Here is an 18,636-nt window from a genome sequence, read left to right as displayed (position 1 = left end):
TTAAAAAATTCTAACATGCATTGTGTTTAGAACCATTGCTCTAAATTATTATAACCTTTCATTTCTCCTTATCACGTCCAAACCTTTGTTTAGTTATTTATAAAATGTCCATACTCTTCCTACTGGATTATAAGCTCTCTGAGGATGGGATTTGAGTCTAGTCTATTTTTATGTCCTTCATAACTTCTAGCAGATTACTGTGCAAAAAAAAACCACATATTTACCTGTTTATAGAATGAATGAATGGTGTGTGATGCCTTGCAAACCAGAGCATATTAAAGATACCCTGCATAGCCTCAAGTCCTTGCCTCTCTCCTGCTTGATATTCTCTCAACTATACTTTTTGGGAATCTGTTCAGCATAATAAAAATATAAGTGAGTATATTGCTCGCAGCATTAAACTTCTAATCATTAACTCACCACATAACATAACTTGACACAAGATTATTCCTGGTTTTAAAAATAACATGTAAGAAACAGCATTCTCAGCTACAGAAGTTAGGACCAATAAACTCACATGCTTTTAGGTAGAAATCTAAAATCTAAGGGAGATAACTGGAAAAAGAAAGCCAAGTGCGTTCATGACATTGGACTTCTGAGCTATTTATCTTATCTTCACAGGTCCTTTGATGTATCGGTGTACCTCTAAATCAGTCTTCCAAAACTCCAGTATGCAATGATAAAAATTCTGTGCTTAAACTGTTGCATAATTGCAGAATCACTTTGACAGAAGTTTGGCAAGAATATAATCTAATCCTTTTGAAAAGTTTGACAAGAATGTCTAATTGATATTGATACTAATGTTTCTAAGTTCATGCCAGGAAGAGTTAAATGCTATTCAATTGGGATACTATTAAGATTTCTTATGACTCATAATTATAAATCAGCTCTGTTCAAGGATGTTAAATCTTTGAAAGCAAATATTTTTCAATATCTTTGCCAAATTAACCCTCAGATGGGGGCTCCTGAGAATCATATAGTCCCTATCCCCTTTCCTACAGTTTTTACCTGTTAGAAAATGATTAAAAACTAGCCATTTGGTCTGCTCTTGAGGACACTAGTTATTCTCTGATTATTCAAAAATATTAATGTAAGGGACAAAGAAGAGGGGGGAAAAAAGAGACAAAGGCCAAAAAAAAAAAGTACAGAATGATGTTTAGGAGCGAATGAGGTGGTAAAATGTAACCCGACTGGAAAAATTCATACTCTTGCCTCTGTTGCCTGCCCTCACACCACTTAGAACTGCTTTTATTAAAGGTCCAAATAGCTTTGAAAAGCTTTAAATAGTTTCAAGGTCTTCCTTTATCCTGAATGGACCCGGGTGAAAATCTGTTGGCAAGACTCACTATTCCCCAACTTCAGATGTAATCCTTTGCCATTCTCCCATTTGTCTATTCCCCTTCCTTCCCTGCTAATCAAGATCCTTCTTCTCTTCCTTCCTTCCTACCAGCCCTGAAAAAGCTTAACTTCCTTCAAATCTTCTTAGAAAGGTCTCCCTTTACTGTAGCTCCTCACCCCTTTCTATTAGTTGCTAAGAATTCTATATGGTTCTAGTGGAATGTGTATCATATTTATGGTTATAACACCTCTAAGGAACTCTATATAGATGTATTCATATACCCATAGTTAAATGATAGACTTTATGAAAATGAGGACTGAATTTCTTAGTGTACTTTCCCCAACTAAGAATAAGAGCACAAATGGTCAGTTTGTTCCTTATCTCAAATTATATTCACTATTACCAAGGTAAGAGCTAAGAGAATCCAGACTTCTTGAGGGCAGGGACTTCAACTATTACAGAGTAGACATCTAACACATGTTGACCTGGACCAAATGCCTACTCCCACTGTATAACTATAAAATGCAAAATTACATAGTTCTGAGATATTGAACTGACTCTTCTCACCCTCCCCAACTCCCTGACATTGCTTTTAAAAAACAGATGGAATAAGATGTACTTTCTCCTTTAAAAAACTGGAGAAAATAGGGTCAATTTTGTTAAGAATTTTTATGGAGCAAGGCCTATTATGTGATTAGAATGGGGATGGGGCAGGATCTTCTTGTACTTACATTTAGACAAGTATTTATATTCACTGATATATATTTCTATATCAATATTTATATTATAAAATAAATATTTATTTAGATTTTAGATATTTAGACTTCTGATCACCAAATGAAGTACAGGTATTATAATGTTGTATTTAGAATGTTGTTTAAAATAAAAACTTGAAATTCTACCAATTTTGTGATACCTTTGGTGTTTCTTCATTTTATAATATACTAAAAGCCTCACAAAATGGAAGTAGTCTGGGAGTTCCTAAGTCCTGAGAGGCTGTGCTTCATGGTGCTATTATATACATCTAAAACTAAAGAAATATTAACAATGAAAATGGTGTTTTCCATATTAAGTGATGAAAGTTAAAGGTATATACCGTATTTCACCATTAAGAGATAAAAACTTGATCACTGTGAATGTGAATAAAATTTGCATTTTTAAATCTTTCAGGGGATTTAGATCTATTTCCTCCAGTTTCCAAGCTCTCAGCAATCCTTTTAGTGTGTTTGTATTCACTAAAAAGGGACATTTCTGTGGAATTAATCAAATAGGGAATTCAGTGTTCCCTGCAGATAATTTTGCCATGTTCCCCTGGGAACTTCTAGTCTGAATTTTCATCTTTCCTGGGAAAAGACACATATATTCTAAATCCTTAGTCTTTTCTTTGTTAGTAAAGATCTGCTATAAACAGAATTAATGATAATGTACATTCAGCAAGACACTGCTGGAAACTTCATCATTAAAATAAAAGGTGGCAAAATATGTGAGAATGCAATTTGAATGTAGTAAATAAAAACTGGCATGAAAAATGCTATAAAAATCATCACAATAATTGATTTTCTGATTTTGCTAAAATTAAAAAACAAATTTCTGATGTGGAGAATTAGAAAATATTCATAGTTCCCAATATATTTATTTTCCAAGAAAATCAGTGGTACTATTTTTGGTGACAATGAAAAACTTGTGTTCGATGCCTAATTACACCCTTTTGAAATCCACGTGTTTTGTTTTTTAATTTACAAAATAACTAGAATTCTTATCCTGACCTTGGCTTTATGTTTTTCATTCTATAAAATGCTGCTGTTATTCTTCCTTCTGTGTACATGTTAGTTTAGCCCTAAAACCTGAAGAATCCGATAGCTCTTTTCTACCTCTGATGGTTTTAACTGCATGTCCACATCTGGAAAACTGCTCAGTGGCAGTCACAAAGACCTAACACTTGGACTGAATCCTCACTGCTGAGGAGTTTTATTTGACCAGCTAAGTGTGGGGCATTTAAGTGGAGATGTCCAGGAGGCAAATGAAGAACAGGCTAAAGCTAGAGATTTAAGTCAACAGTATATTTAGGGAGGTTGAAGCCACAGGTAAGGAGGACATCCCAAGGGAGAGTCTATGGTACAGGAAGACCTTAGGACTAATGTGCAGAACCCTCACTAGGTACCCGACAAGGAATTGGGAAATAAAAGGATGGCAGGGAAAGTGACAATGTACTTGATCAGTAATTTCTATTTCAGTTAGAGCAAAAAAAAAGACTCTTGTTATCCCCATGGAACTCCACCTCCAGCACTCTCCAACAAGACAGTAAGTGATGACAGTGAAAGCTCTATCGACGGTTCATATTTATACCCTTGAGGTGAAACCGTCCTATTTCAACACACATTACATTCTCATTGAATTCCACATTAGTGAATGAGGAATACAAGATGTTTTTTCCACACTCTGGCTGCTGGTTTAATGCATTTTGCTAGTAAAACACACAGGAACTGCCAAGATGGGAGAGTAGCCTCTTCTAAATCACTCCAAGTGTCACCATGACTACAGCATATTTCCTAAATTGGTGGGTGTTCATATAAGAAAATATAAATCTATTCAAGTGCTTGACTCGTGTTGTATTGAGGCTTTATAATGTATCTTATCAAAAAAATTTGCCTTTATATATGTAAATTACTTTTTTATTCATAGGATTAAGCCAAAATGACAACTGCTCAATTTGATTGTCAATACTGCATGGCATCACTTCTTGGGAAGTACGTACTAAAGGATCACGATCCATACTGTGTTACTTGTTATGATCGTACCTTTTCTAACTATTGTGAGGAGTGCAAAGAACCAATCGAATCAGATTCCAAGGTAGGCCTTACCTCAGTTCACAGAATTATTGCATAAGAACAGCAGACAAGTGCTTTGGAATGCCTGTTTTTCTTTAGTGTTGACTTAATACTCTAACGCTCTGCTACTAGATATAAGGATTTTCAAAGCTATCATCAATCAAGTTCCAGGCACTATGCTCAGCACTGGGACACGTAAGATACACTTTAATCCTTACAATGATCTTGGGAGATAGTTCAGGATGCTGAAGATTAAAGAAGTTATTTGCCCAAAGTTACACAGCTGAAATGTTATTTCTAGAATGATAAGAGTATAAGTGAATAACTATATAAATAATTGGAGCCATAAAGATTCAAAAACCTGTATCTTCTCACTTCACATTAGCCTCATCTTCATTAAACCATTGTGCGCTGATACCTCTCACACATACACCCATTCCTCCCAGAATGCACATTATTATATTTTTTCCCTCCTTTTTTGGGGGGTAGCGGGGGAGGTCTTTGTTTTAGTTAACTAGTGTTGAGATTTTGTTTAGGTAAATCTCAAACAGTAATAGGATGTTACAACCTAAAACTAAATATCATTCCATGAAAATCTTTTCTTATAGTTTATAAAAGGAAGGTAGAGGAAATTTGAAGAAACAGGAGAGTACACTTATTTTCCATCTGTCTTTTGTGACCAACCAAGGAAGCCCCAGGCTCTAGTTCTTAATTGCCCCAGAGAGTCTCCTCTCTATGGGTAACAGTATCAATAACAACATGCCCTCAAGCTACCAGCACCACCTACTGGCACCAGAGTCCCAGGAGTGTTTGGTATTGTTTTATAAAATGGCCTGTTTTGTCACAAACATACTTAATTAACTTTTATTTACTGTCTCAAAGGATCTTTGTTACAAAGGTCATCACTGGCATGAAGGATGCTTCAATTACGCCAAACGCAATCAGTCTTTGGTGGAAAAGCCTTCTGCTGCCGAGGATGAGTGCCTGCTGTGCTCCGAGTACTATTCTAACCAGTGCTCCTCCAAGTGCTTCCATTGTAAGAAGACCATCATGCCTGGTAAGATCACAAGGCACTTCTGGTCTATAACTGAACCTGCAATGCTTTGAATTAAACCCAAGCACAGGAAGAGTATAGTACATTAGTCCCCCCTTATCCACGGTTTCACTTTCCATGGTTAAAATTGCCCGAGGCTGGGGCTTCCCTGGTGGCGCAGTGGTTGAGAGTCCGCCTGCCGATGCAGGGGACACGGATTCGTGCCCCGGTCCGGGCAGATCCCACATGCCGCGGAGGGGCTGGGCCCGTGAGCCATGGCCGCTGAGCCTGCGCGTCCGGAGCCTGTGCTCCGCAACGGGAGAGGCCACAACAGTGAGAGGCCCGCGTACCGCAAAAAAAACAAACAAAAATTACCCGAGGCCAAAAATATTAAGTCTGAAAATATTAAGTGGAAAATTCCAACAGTAAAAGTTTCTTAAGTTTTAAACTGTGTGCTCTTCTAAGTAGTGTGATGAAATAACCCTCCATCCTGCCCATGACGTGAATCATCTCTTTGTCCAGAGCATCCTGGCCAGTAGTCACTTAATAACCACCTCAGTTATCAGATCAGACTGTTGCTGTATTGCAGTGCTTGTGTTCAAGAAACCCTTATTTTAGTTAATAATGGCCTCAAAGTGCAAGAGTAGTGATGCTGGCCATTCAGGTATGCCAAAGAAAAGCCATAAAGTTCTTCCTTTAAATGAAAAGGAAGTTCTCAATAAGGAAAGAAATTGTATGCTGAGTTTGCTAAGATCTAATGTAAGAACAAATTTTCCATCCATGAAATTGTGAAGGAGGAAAAAGAAATTCGTGCTAGTTTTGCACCTCCAACTGCAAAAGTTACGGCCACAGAGCATGATAGGTGCTTGTTTAAGATGGAAAAGGCATTAAACTTGTACAATAAGATATTTTGAGAGAGAGACCACATTCACATAACTTTTATTACAGTATACTGTTATAACTGTTCTATTTTATTATGTTATTGTTGTTAATCTCTTGCAATGCCTAATTTATAAATAAACTTTAACATAGCTCTGTATGTATGGGAAAAAAACATAGTATTTATATATAGGGTTCGGTATTGTCTGCAGTGTTACACGTCCACTGGGGGTCGTGGGAGGTATCCCTCACAGATAAAGGGGGGGACTATACTATACAAAACCCTGCTTTGCAGAAAGACATATTTCTGTTATCTCTTTATCTCATTTAGTGTACTTTAGACATGAAAAGATTATTCTTTCTGTCTCCAATGGGCAAAGTACTGTCCTTTGTGTTTTTTCATAAACCTAATTCATAGAAACATTTTGAACCAGAAACTGAGCCATGGAATAAAGATAAAATCTATACCAATAAATTATACTAACACTGCACTAAACACCCTGTCCTAGGCAGAACCAATAGCATCAGAAAACATAAGCCATCACAGGGCAATGGGACCAATCATCCTTTTGTAGCTCAACACAAACTGGTGTGAAGGTCAGTCATCTTTATTTTCTCTCAGGGAAAACAAGGATCCAAGTAAATTGTTACACCTTTAGGCAAGTACTAATTCTCTGTTTTGATCCTCTTCTCAATCCCTATGGACAGCAGCATACAAACAATTCTCTCTCATTTTCTTATTATAGGTTCAAAGATTTTCTAGGAGACCATAACTACACACCATCAATCTCAGGAGTTTGTGCCTTGGGCATTCCTAATATCCCTGTAATGCTTATTACGTCCCAGTTTATCTGAAGCATGTGCAGCCTTTCAGAGTCTACATTTATAGTACTTTCACATCTCAAAATTGTGAAACAGCACAAGAGTTTCCAGCGAAAGAGTGATTCACCATCATCGTAGGCTGAACTCTATTTATTGACCTCTTTTTTCAGATAAATGTTTTGGAAACCAGTAAACGCTATTTTTTCTATATGGATGATTGCTTTTTTCACCTTAACTTCAGTATATATTTTAAGTAATTTGACATATCATTGCTTAAAAGAACAATTATGCTTGATTTGTACTAACAGGTTCTTACTTTGGGGGTACAGGTTCCCGGAAAATGAAATTTAAGGGAAACTACTGGCATGAAACCTGCCTTGTGTGCGAGCATTGCCGACAGCCAATAGGAGCTAAACCTTTGATTTCCACAGAGAGTGGCAATTATTGTGTGCCGTGTTTTGAGATGGAGTTTGCTCACTACTGCAGCTTTTTTAAGGAGGTAAATATCTAAAGAGGATGAAGCTTGTGAAATCTTCCAAACCATCGCTTTGTAGCAGCATTATATGTTTGCAATGAACTGATACTATCATGTCATATCCATCTTTGCACATTCATGTTAATTTTGAATTCCAACATGTTCGAAAGCACTACCTGTCACAGTGAAGAGGCCCATCTATTTTTATCACCATAAAATTCCACCCAGAACATGAATTTAATGTTCCAAAGGCTTAAGTGATTTGATATTCCAGTTCCATTCACAGCTGTTCAGGCAAGATTTCACATATTCTGGTAGAGGGCCCACGTCTCTCTTTGAATACAAAATATTTCTTAGAAAATTTTTGATCCATTTAATTTCAGAGAGATATGGATTTGTCTCACAGAGTGACTAAGGGAACCAATTTAAACAGGATATTTCACTCCTCACATCATGTCCAAGCAATATAAATGTCTTCTAAGCTTGAAGCTTTTATATTTCTAAAGAGTAGATAAAAACAGAACTACCATATGACCCAGCAGTCCCACTACTGGGCATATACCCTGAGAGAACCATAATTCAAAAAGAGTCATGTATCACAGTGTTCATTGCAGTACTATTTACAATAGCCATGACGTGGAACCAACCAAAGTGTCCATCAACAGATGGATGGATAAAGAAGATATGGCACATATATACAATGGAATATTACTCAGCCATAAAAAGAAACGAAATTGAGTTATTTGTAGTGAGGTGGACGGACACAGAGTCTGTCATACAGAGCGAAGTAAGTCAGAAAAAGAAAAACGAATACTGTATGCTAACACATATATATGGAATCTTAAAAAAAATGGTTCTGATGAACCTAGGGGCAGGACAGGAATAAAAACGCAGACATAGAGAATGGACTTGAGGACACAGGGAGGGGGAAGGGTAAGCTGGGACAAAGAGATAGAGTGGCATGGACATATACACACTACCAAATGTAAAATAGATAGCTAGTGGGAAGCAGCCGCATAGCACAGGAGATCAGCTTGGTGCTTTGTGACCGCCTAGAGGGGTGGGATAGGGAGGGCGGGAGGGAGGCTCAAGAGGGCGGGGATATGGGGATATATGTACATGTATAGCTGATTCACTTCGTTATACAGCAGAAACTAACACACCATTGTAAAGCAATTATACCCCAATAAAGATGTTAGAAAAAAAAAAGAGTGGATAGATAAGAGAGTGACACTCAAGAGACTGACAAGATCTTTAGGGAAATTCATTAGACAGAAAGACAGAAAGATGACTTAAGAACTGCAAGTGGTTTCCTTCACCCCCAGCTCCAGAGCTCCATGCAGCGCCTTTCAACTTGGACACCCATTCAAAACATATTTTCCAATAGGAAAAAAAGTCATTTTTTTTCAAGTAAACATGGTCCAATTCTTTTTGTATCCTCTAAGCTTTTACATGAAAGTCACTCATCTCTATCACCTTGATAAAGTCTGTCTGTATTCCATAAATATATATTGATGTTCTCAAAGAAATTCTTGACCTGTGAGGCATCATAAGTTTCAAATAACCCTATAACTTGTGATGAGAAAGCTTGAATCATGAAAACATATTGGATAAGTCCAGTGGTTTCTAAACATTTTTGATCTACAGGCTACTCTGGCAGGTCTCTTAAGACCATTTGCATACTTGCATCTGAATTGTCATTGCCACTTTCTACAAATGCATGTACAAACATACACACACCCAACGATTTTCCACATATACTTAAAATACTGGTACTGCATTTGAAGAGGCATCAATCAACCCCTATGTTATAATTATTAAATTACACTGTCATGAGGGCTGAAAATTACAGTTGAAAGTAACATGCTACAAAACCATCTTACACCCGAAGACTTCCAACAACTTAGAAAATGACTTTACAAGAAACAGTCAGACCCTATGACTCTGTGACAGATGAAGCTCCGAAAAATTATCAGTCAGTGACATGCATTTAGAAAGGGATGCTGGAAATAAAATATTTATCTCACTGTTTTGCGGGACAACTAAGTTGGCCATTTTTAGGCTACGTTTCTTAAGGACTTACACTAAAATATTAATGGCACTCGTGAGACTCATCTTAAAATCATTTGTTGGGCACACAGTACAAAGTTTCTTTCAGTGCCATAAAGAGTCAAGAGAACTTCTCTAGTACATCATCAGAGCTGAGCACTATCTGGGGCCAAAGCCCTGGCGTTTCCCAGGTTAGAGGAGCCTGCCCTATATTTAGGACATGATTTGAAGTCACCGAAAAATTTATGAAATGTTTCTATTGGGTAGTAGATCACAACATGCCAGATTATTTTCTATTTAATTTCTTAAAACCACAAGTCCTTTAAGTAAAGCTGGATATAAATGTTTCGGATCAAGATGATCCAAGCTGAAGAAAAACAATTTGTTTCAACCCAAGCCAAAGACCAAATATAAAACAAAAGCAAATAAGCAAAAACTAGTTGACCATCAGGCCCATAGAACTTTTTTCATACATTTTAGTTTCACAAAATAAAATCTATTTTCTACCAAAAAGCAAGTAACCTCAAACTGTAGTACTCTGAATTCAAACTCCTCAAGTTTCACATAGACTATTCTGTGATTCATCAGCTTTCATCCACTGGGTGCAAAATCATTATTGCCTCCACTTTGCCAGAGAAGAAACTTGTTCTAAATCCTGGGACCAATCAGTAGCGAAAACCACCCTTGGATATTAGACTTCATCTTAGCCCGTCTGCCTCTTCAAAAGAATATAATCACAAGCAAACAATTTTTAATGTTCCAGAGTTTCTTCTCCCTAATGAAACAATCTTTGGAGGGTACATCAAGTTTTATTTTGCTGTGAATACAGTTTTCAAGTTTTGAATCTTTTAAGCATTGCCTGCTAATCATTTGACCAAACAAATCAAAGGAATCTGGAACTCTGCTGTGCCTTCTGTAAGGCATCTGAAGTCAGTAGGGGGGCATTTTAAATTGCTTTAGCTCACACACACCATTATGTTTCCTATTTACTTATTTAGAATAGTATACTTTTCCTCCTTTGTGAAAAATAACTTTCTATCAAGTGTCTTTAATTTTTAAGATAGTCATTGTAAGATTTTAAACTGTTTTTTAGAATCATCTTTTCAAAAGCCTATAGGATAGACAAGTATCCTATAGGACGGCTATAGGATACTTAGATGCCACAATAGGATGGCTTAGAATAGACTACTTTTTCTATATCTACTTAATTTGCATACAAAGATTACAGGCGGCATCTCAGATATCACACTGCTTCAGTCATTTTAAGACATTTCATGAGCATATGCCAGGTTCCCCGGACAACCCAGGACCTCAAGAGCCGTGGATCTGAAAGATGCTGTGACTTAAAAATTGCTACACAAGAAGAGTTGTCTAATATTTTTCCAGATGATTTTTAAATAAAGATATCTCAGCCTTTAAAAAAGTAAAATCCAGATTAAACTGGTTTAGAAAATAAATCTTACGGAGGAATAACAAGCATCTCTGCAAAACCCTAGCAAATCACACATTAAGGTTCAATGTACAACCAGCACTTATGACTTTGAGCCCTAATGCTGAAAACTCACACAGTTGCCCAGAGCACCCCTATTTGTGCTAGATACAATACTGGAGTTGTTTTCCAAACTTTTCCCTTAGTGTTTGTTCATTCATTCAACAAAGACTTGTCAACTGCTTATCAGTGCAAAGTGATCTAATCTCAGTACTGTGTTCATGGTTAAGCACACGGGCTGCGGAATAAGGCTGTGCAGGTTTGAATGCTAGCTCTGTGTGACCCTAGCAAGTGACTTAACTACTCCAACTCTTAGTAGTTGCTCATCTCTAAAGGGAGAAAGATAATAGTCCCTACTGTGTCAGCATGTCGAGAATGTTAAGAAGAAGTTAAGAACAGGGTTGAAGACTGAAAAAACACCTCAGAAATATTATTCATTATTAGCAGATTATGGTGTTGATCAATTCCTTTCAGGGTTACTACTGCTGGAATAAAGCATTCAGGAAGAAAAATAGCTTTTTTTTTCTTAGGATCTTTAAAAGTTATACATGGACATAAGAACATAGCATATAAGATATCTTAGCTCTAAAAACATCTTTGAAAAACAACAAGAAAAGAGAAAGATGAGCAAAGGAATCAAGGGCCTATTTCTTTTTCATCTTCCTGAGTTCATTATGGTCCTGCTTCCTTTCTGTTCCATTGTAGGAGAAAAATTAGGACATGTATCACCAGCCCTATTTAATCCCTGTAGCCTTCTGTTTCTCATAGATTCAAAAAAATCACAGGGAAAAGACATCCTGACACAATGTGATAGAGTAGCCCAAAGTACCACTTGTGGGCACAGAAGAGAATCACAAAAGGTCTGAATTGTAATAACTTCCACAGTCATTGCCTTTTTTGTGATCATTTGCCAGGTGATTACTTCAGGTGGGATAATGTTTTGTGACCAGCCATGGCATAAAGAGTGTTTTGTGTGCAGTGGCTGTAGGAAAGAGCTCTGTGAAGAAGACTTCATGTCCAGAGATGATTATGCATTCTGCTTGGACTGCTACAATCATCTTTATGCCAAAAAGTGTGCCACCTGCACCAAGCCTATTATTGGTGAGTTATTCAGTTTAATATGGTCCTACCATGAGACAGGTATGGCTCTGTAAATGCTATGTATTTAATTCAGGAAATGCAATTTAAAAATGAATGATCTTTCCTTTATGTTTCCTTTTGAAATAAACATGGGTACCTATATATAAATATAAATATTACGCACAACCCTCAAGGCAAGTATAGAGTGTAATTAAGGTAGCTATGCTCTGTAGAGGGTAATTAACACTAAACCTCATGGTACTGACTCTACATAAAGTAATAATTCAGGGAAGAAGGAGGATAAGATGAGCGGAGAAGACCTTCACAAGGAGGCCTGATCTGAGGCAGAACTTTAAGGAGTTGAGTGGGGGAGGGGATACTATTAAAACAAAATGCTGCTGAATTCCAAACAAGGGTAACAGGGCCTTAAAATAGATAAAGTTTTAATTAAATGCAAGTACTGTGCAAAAATCTGAAGCTATAATAATTAGGATAGCATAGGTCAGGAATTAATTAAACCTCAATTTAAGATGCTTCTAACAAATATATTATTCTCTTTGCTTTCTATTCACTTACAATAAGTTTTTTTGTTTGTTTGTTTTTGCGGTACGTGGGCCTCTCACTACTGTGGCCTCTCCCGTTGCGGAGCACAGGCTCCAGACGCGCAGGCTCAGCGGCCATGGCTCACGGGCCCAGCCGCTACGCGGCACGCGGGATCTTCCCAGACCGGGGCATGAACCCGTGTCCCCTGCATCGGCAGGCGGACTCTCAACCACTGCGCCACCAGAGAAGCCCTACAATAAGTTTTAATTGTGAATAGATGAGATAAAAAAAAAAAAACAAGATAGCATTCTGTTGAAGAAACAAAATATACATGACATGATTTGAAAATAACATAAATGGTAAATCAATCTGTGTTAAATGGATTTTCAAGGTAAAAAGAGCATTATGTTTTCCTTAGAGACACTTCTAAAATGCTAATCCTGTAGTAAAGGAACTGAAGAGCTCATCACACCTGAGAAATCCAACAGCTATTCTTTTAGGCAATGTATGGTCACCGAATAACAGAACTATACTTCTGTTCTCCATTCCTAGTACTCTTTGGTCATATTTCACTTTTAGCTCAGTCTATATAACACAGAATTAAAGATTATTTTATCCTTTTTCTCCTCCTCTATCTTCAAAGATATCACAGAGTAAAACTGAATATTTGTTCAGCTTCAAATAAAGAGTTTTGCTGCAAACCCAGCTTGACAGGCTTTCACCTACTTGCAAGGGAGGGAGTTTCCTGGATGAAAAGAACATAGCTCTGTCTCTCCGTACAAGGAAAGCACCATGTTTTTCAGAATCTCACACTGGCCTATGGGCTATATCTGGCCAGCAAGCATGGTTTGTTTGGCCTGCACTTGTTTGTAAACAACTAATGTAAAATCCATCTCTGTAGCCTAAAAGTAAACAAAGAGCCTGCCCAGGGTGAGCAGACTACCCTCACATTCCCGGCCGGGTCACGGTCATATGGAGCTGAGTGGCTGGCCCGTTGTGTAGGGCATGGCCCCTTTGCTGCTTCCACCTTGTCTCTATCACTCAGCTATGTCACCTCTCCAGCCCTTTCAAGGGCTTACGCTGGCAATCCCAGACTATAGGGCTCCAAATCTTGGGCTCTTAACCACTCTGCTCTCCTGCTTCTATACATCTGGCGACTCCTAAAGCCAAGAGAATAAGCCACCATCTCTACTGGTTTTAGTTAGAAATGGGACTTCCATAAATGCAACAGTAACTGGAGCAGCAAAATCTTAGTAGAATCTGCAATCACTGCCCAATGGATTTAGTCAATTTATTCTACAATACTTTTCTTGAATTGGCCAGAAAAAAAAATTGGGGGCGGGGGGGGGGGGGGGGCGCTGTTCCATGAAGAAATGAGAAAATTAAACAACTCAAAATGGTTTGAAAATTTTCTGGGGACCCAAATGGCTAATACTGATCCAAAAGTGCCTACACAAGCCCTGAACTTGATGAGTTTCATTTCTGACCCATCACAGATTCATGTGATTTTTCTGATGGGTTGTTACAGGTCAATCACTGAGCACAGCTTTTTTTTTTTTTTTTTTTTTGGTCAGACAGAAAAACCATATTGTTCCACATGAAGCATAGGGATGATCAGGAACCAATGATTTGTCCCCAAAGTAATCCACATGCAGGATATGCATTTAATTTAGGACAGTCTTTTGGTCATTATCTTAACCTTCTTTTAGCTCTGTGATTGAGAGACACCAGAAACTAAATGCCTGCAAAAACTTCCAACTCACTTTAATATGTTTTGATCTGATTCTTAAATGTATATAGGCCCTGTAGTAGTGCTTCTTTAAAATTGAACTATTTGAACTAATGTACCATAGGGAACTATATACTACCATATATTTATCTTCTGAAAGTTGTACATTCATGCAAACAATATGTCATCCTAAGAAACTATGTTAGAATGTTTTCAAAACACTATTTTAAAGTAACTAAATCTATAAGGAACAAACTCAAGATGTAATTACAATTTTTTCTCCTCCTCTAAGATAGGATTTACCTTGCAAACTTTCTGGGATAAACGAAGCAGCTGGATCTAGTAGGAAGAGCTCTGATCTAGGGAGTAAAAGACCTTGGTCTTGCCTCTGCCCCTGACTACTGTGTGACCCGTGGGTACAAAACTCACCTCCAAGGTCCTCATTTGCCTTATTTGCAAAATGAGGAATTGAACAAGATCGCATCTTTGCTTTCTTATACTTCTGTTTATTTTTAGTAAAGTGAGTTTCAAATGTTGATTTCTTCAGAAAGGGATGCTAAGGTTCCTGGTTATGTTCTTTAAAAAAGAAAATTCAGACAATTTGGTGAAGTTAGGAGCATAGGCTCTGAAACCAGATGGCCTAGGATTGAATCCCAGATCTTCCACTTAGCATCTGGGTGATTTGGCCAAGAGTCTGAACCTCTCTGTACAACAATTTCTGTCTGCAAAGTTGGGTTGATGGTAATATCTACCCCATGAAGGTGAGGTGAGAGCTATATGAAGTAAAGGGCTTTGAACAGCGACTGGCTCATCTTCAAGTTCTCAACAAATGCTAGCTCTTAGTCTACAGAATTTTCAGGAATGAATGAAGCCAAATAAAACAGGTGTCAGAGACCTATTGTTGACTTTCTTACTGCAAATGACCCTTGTGACCTGAGGGAGTAAACATATCCAAAATCAAAAAACTTTACAATCAGCTCACATGTTGAGTCAGGACTTTCTTATATTCCTGCTACCAGATGCTTCTTTTTAATTCTTCTTTGTAAAATTCTAGAAAGAATTATTTTTATATTTGCCACCTGTACAAGGCCTAATAAAACCTCATGTGCATCAAAATGCTGGATGTATAATAATTAGTTTTATGAAGAGATGATTTATGTATATACAGAACATTATTCTTGCAGTCAGCTTATTAATGTTATGAATATTAAGGAAATTAATTGGTACATTGATTTACTCTTATTAGAAAGTAGTGATGACAGCATCATAAATAAGCTATAAATTTAATCAAGAAAAGTACAAGAATTTGATGTAAATTTATCCCTGAACTAGTAAATTTATGTGAAGACATCAAAAAACGTTTCCAGGATGAACACAAAAGTTCATTATCATTGGCAAATAAAGACTCAAGCCTAGGGCATCCCAACCCCTTCCCAATCCTTAGACCTTTTCTCTTTTACGACTCCTCAGAATCAGTTCCTTGAACCGTACGCTGGATTCATATTTGGGATATAGAGATGAGTCTCACTGAAAACTCAAATTCTCACACTTTTCTTAGGAACCCTATGGCTCAAGTGAGGCCCAAGTTGAAGTGATAGAGGCTGACAAAGCACCTCTTAGAAACCCATCAATGGGTAGCATGGCCTCAGTGGCCAGAAGGATCAGATTCACAGATCTTTGCTGCAAGCCTGTGCTGAAGTCACCTCTGGGCAAGGTAATGAGGTCATCACATTAGGCTAGCTACAGGATAGATGGAATTCTCTATTTAGGGCTTTTGGGAATTGTGTCCCACACCACAATACGACCATGGGACTTTATCCTGAATAAAATGAAACATGAAAAAAGAGGGAAGAGGAGAGAACTAAAAGTCATTAAAATATCAAATACCAGGCTGGGAAGTATACATTTATTTTATCTTAATTTTGCTTCTAAGTAAACAGGGTCACAAAGAAGGAAAAAAAATATTCATACTTAGATATGTCTGACTTCAAAACCTATACCTCTCACTGCACTACCCTGTATTTCCTTATGTCTTAGGCAATCCTTAACTGTCTCCAAAAATATGTGCTTTGTATACCCAGATTCTACCTACTTATGTATATTATGGAAAAATTTGACTGAGAATCTGGCTGGGTCTCATAGAAAGAACTTGTCCATGGGCGACTCTCCCAAATAGACACAGGTCACTGGGGGTAGCCTCCTTTCTTAGGTTACTTGCCTCTACATGGCCTTGCTCACTGCTGTATCTCCAGTTCCCAGAAGAGTCCCTGAGAGAATGCTCAATCTATTTGTTGAAAGAATAGATTACTCTTTTTCTCCAATTGCTTTACAGGTCTCAGAGACACCAAGTTTATCTGCTTTCAAGACCGCCAGTGGCACAGCGAATGCTTTAACTGTGGGAAGTGCTCCGTCACCTTGGTGGGGAAAGGCTTCCTGACTCACAATAAGGAAATCTTCTGCCACAAATGTGGCTCTGGGGTGGACACTGACATGTAGACGGAGACAGTCCTTCCCCACCTGAAATCCACCTTGCTTTTGTTCTCACTAAATCCAGAACTCGATCGATGTTGTATTTCTGACTTAATTTTTAGAAAACATTCATGTAGAGTTTACAGCGGAAGAGTTTTTGCACACAGTCTGATTGAACTATGTTATAAGAGCTCAAAAAAAAAAAAACAGACTAACAGAAATGAATATATACTAAGTCACAAAGGCACATTTCCTTGCAAAATACTGCACTCTGCTGTTAGAAATACAGGAAAATATTTCTTTATTGTAATCAAGTGTATGATCTATACCTAGAAGTCATGGATGTTATTACTGAAAACTGATGTTTTTCAAACCTGCAGAGTAAAAAGGAAGATAAGAGATCAAATTGAAGGGCATACATGAGACTAATGTTTGCATTCCTAACTAGCTAGTTATATATAACATGATTGGCTGTGAATGGTAGAAGGACAGAAATGATCAGGAGGAAGTGATTACTAATCATCACATTTAAGTATTTTGTCATTTTATCATTCTTTTATTGTTCACAAGTACTGACTTCAGAGTCGAAAAACAAAGCTACGATTTGCCCTCATCCATCCTGCTTCCACAGCTGGTTGGTTACCATATTTAATCAATGGAATCTGAGAATTCTGGACACTATGCCTCTCATTCTCTGCAGAGATATAAAAGGGTCCTTTCTCCCTAAGGATAGTCAAAGCATAGGTTCCAACACATTTTGTATTAAATGCATTTCAAAGCCCACAAAGATTTTTTTTCTAAATACTTAACAGATTCCATGAAAGAAAAGTCTGTTCTTTCAAAAGAGCTAACTAAGATAATCAGTCCCCAAAGGCAAACCTTTAAAGTAAATAGATCATTAAATCATCACTTCTGGAAATGAGTTTTAGGGAAGGGATTGAGTGTTGGAACCTGACTTTCACCCAGATATCTAAAGGCATAATAGAATGCATAATTAGCTCTGAGCGTCATGCATTTTGCCTTCCAAAATTACATAGTTGATTAATGGGAAGACATAAAAGTGGGCTTTCAAGAAACCTAGTAATAAGAAGAACTGGAAAAGAATAATTCACTGCTGATAATTCAGGACCTGCAAAGCAGCACAACAGAGCAATAAGGTCTACAGATGAGCCCTCCCCACTGTCCCTCCATGCCCATCCAAGTCACCTCACCCATGCCGATGGTGTTCTAGAGCTTCAGGCTCTTGCATGGCTGTGAGGGGCACTCTCAACCCTCGGTAGCCAATCTACAAATAAACCAGTGTTTATTGGTCACAGCCTTAGTGAAAAGCCTATCACCATGTGTTTAACTTTATACCAGACATCTACTGATGATGACCCTACCTAGGTGCCCCGGACAAAATTTTCCGCATTATGTGGGATAAATGGAAATCAACCTCTGCTCTCCATGCTCAGTTACCACCCTTTGTTATAGTGTCACTTGGGTGAAGCAGAGAGAGGTCACGAGAAGAAACGCACATTGACATAACATTTTTAAAAGTGTCTACTCTCAGATTACTGCATAGCATTAAAGGTTCTGATTGAAGTCTAATTATATGCTGTGGCTGATTACAATTATATCACAAGAGATTTAATTAAAATTGTTATGGAAACACATTTTTTGAAATAGTTTAAAATGCAAGGATATTTGGAGATTAGCAATTTAGGGATACTAATAAAAGGTCAGGCTTCATAGGCGATTTGGAAGATATAATTGCCCTTTTTTTGGTATTAACAATGCCAAGATATTTTCTCTTATTCACATTGTTAAATGTAGGCAAAAATATCAATATTTTTCCTGCATTGTTTGAAATTACACGTGACACTGAATATGCCAATTGTTTTATGATCTAGAATATAACA

General features: G+C 37.6%; 1 protein-coding gene across 2 annotated transcripts in view; it reads left to right on the top strand.

Annotated features, from left to right (window-relative positions):
* Nucleotides 1-16,928, top strand: part of FHL5 (four and a half LIM domains 5) — a 36,761-nt gene extending 19,833 nt beyond the window's left edge. Inside the window, exons 3-7 of one of the 2 annotated variants that reach the window (XM_032651460.1) lie at nucleotides 4,029-4,189; nucleotides 5,050-5,224; nucleotides 7,231-7,400; nucleotides 11,829-12,015; nucleotides 16,599-16,928. In XM_032651460.1, the coding sequence (XP_032507351.1) occupies nucleotides 4,034-4,189; nucleotides 5,050-5,224; nucleotides 7,231-7,400; nucleotides 11,829-12,015; nucleotides 16,599-16,762 (852 nt within the window). In that variant the 5' untranslated portion in view covers nucleotides 4,029-4,033 and the 3' untranslated portion in view covers nucleotides 16,763-16,928. Of the gene's footprint in view, nucleotides 1-4,021; nucleotides 4,190-5,049; nucleotides 5,225-7,230; nucleotides 7,401-11,828; nucleotides 12,016-16,598 lie in introns of both variants that reach the window. The other variant, XM_032651461.1, reaches the window with a different exon arrangement.
* Nucleotides 16,929-18,636: the final 1,708 nt, after the last annotated feature.

Source organism: Phocoena sinus, chromosome 12 (assembly GCF_008692025.1).
Source record: "Phocoena sinus isolate mPhoSin1 chromosome 12, mPhoSin1.pri, whole genome shotgun sequence".
NCBI classification, from domain to species: domain Eukaryota; kingdom Metazoa; phylum Chordata; class Mammalia; order Artiodactyla; family Phocoenidae; genus Phocoena; species Phocoena sinus.
The sequence above is the reverse complement of the archived record's forward strand: the minus strand, read 5'-3'. Positions and strand labels throughout refer to the sequence as shown.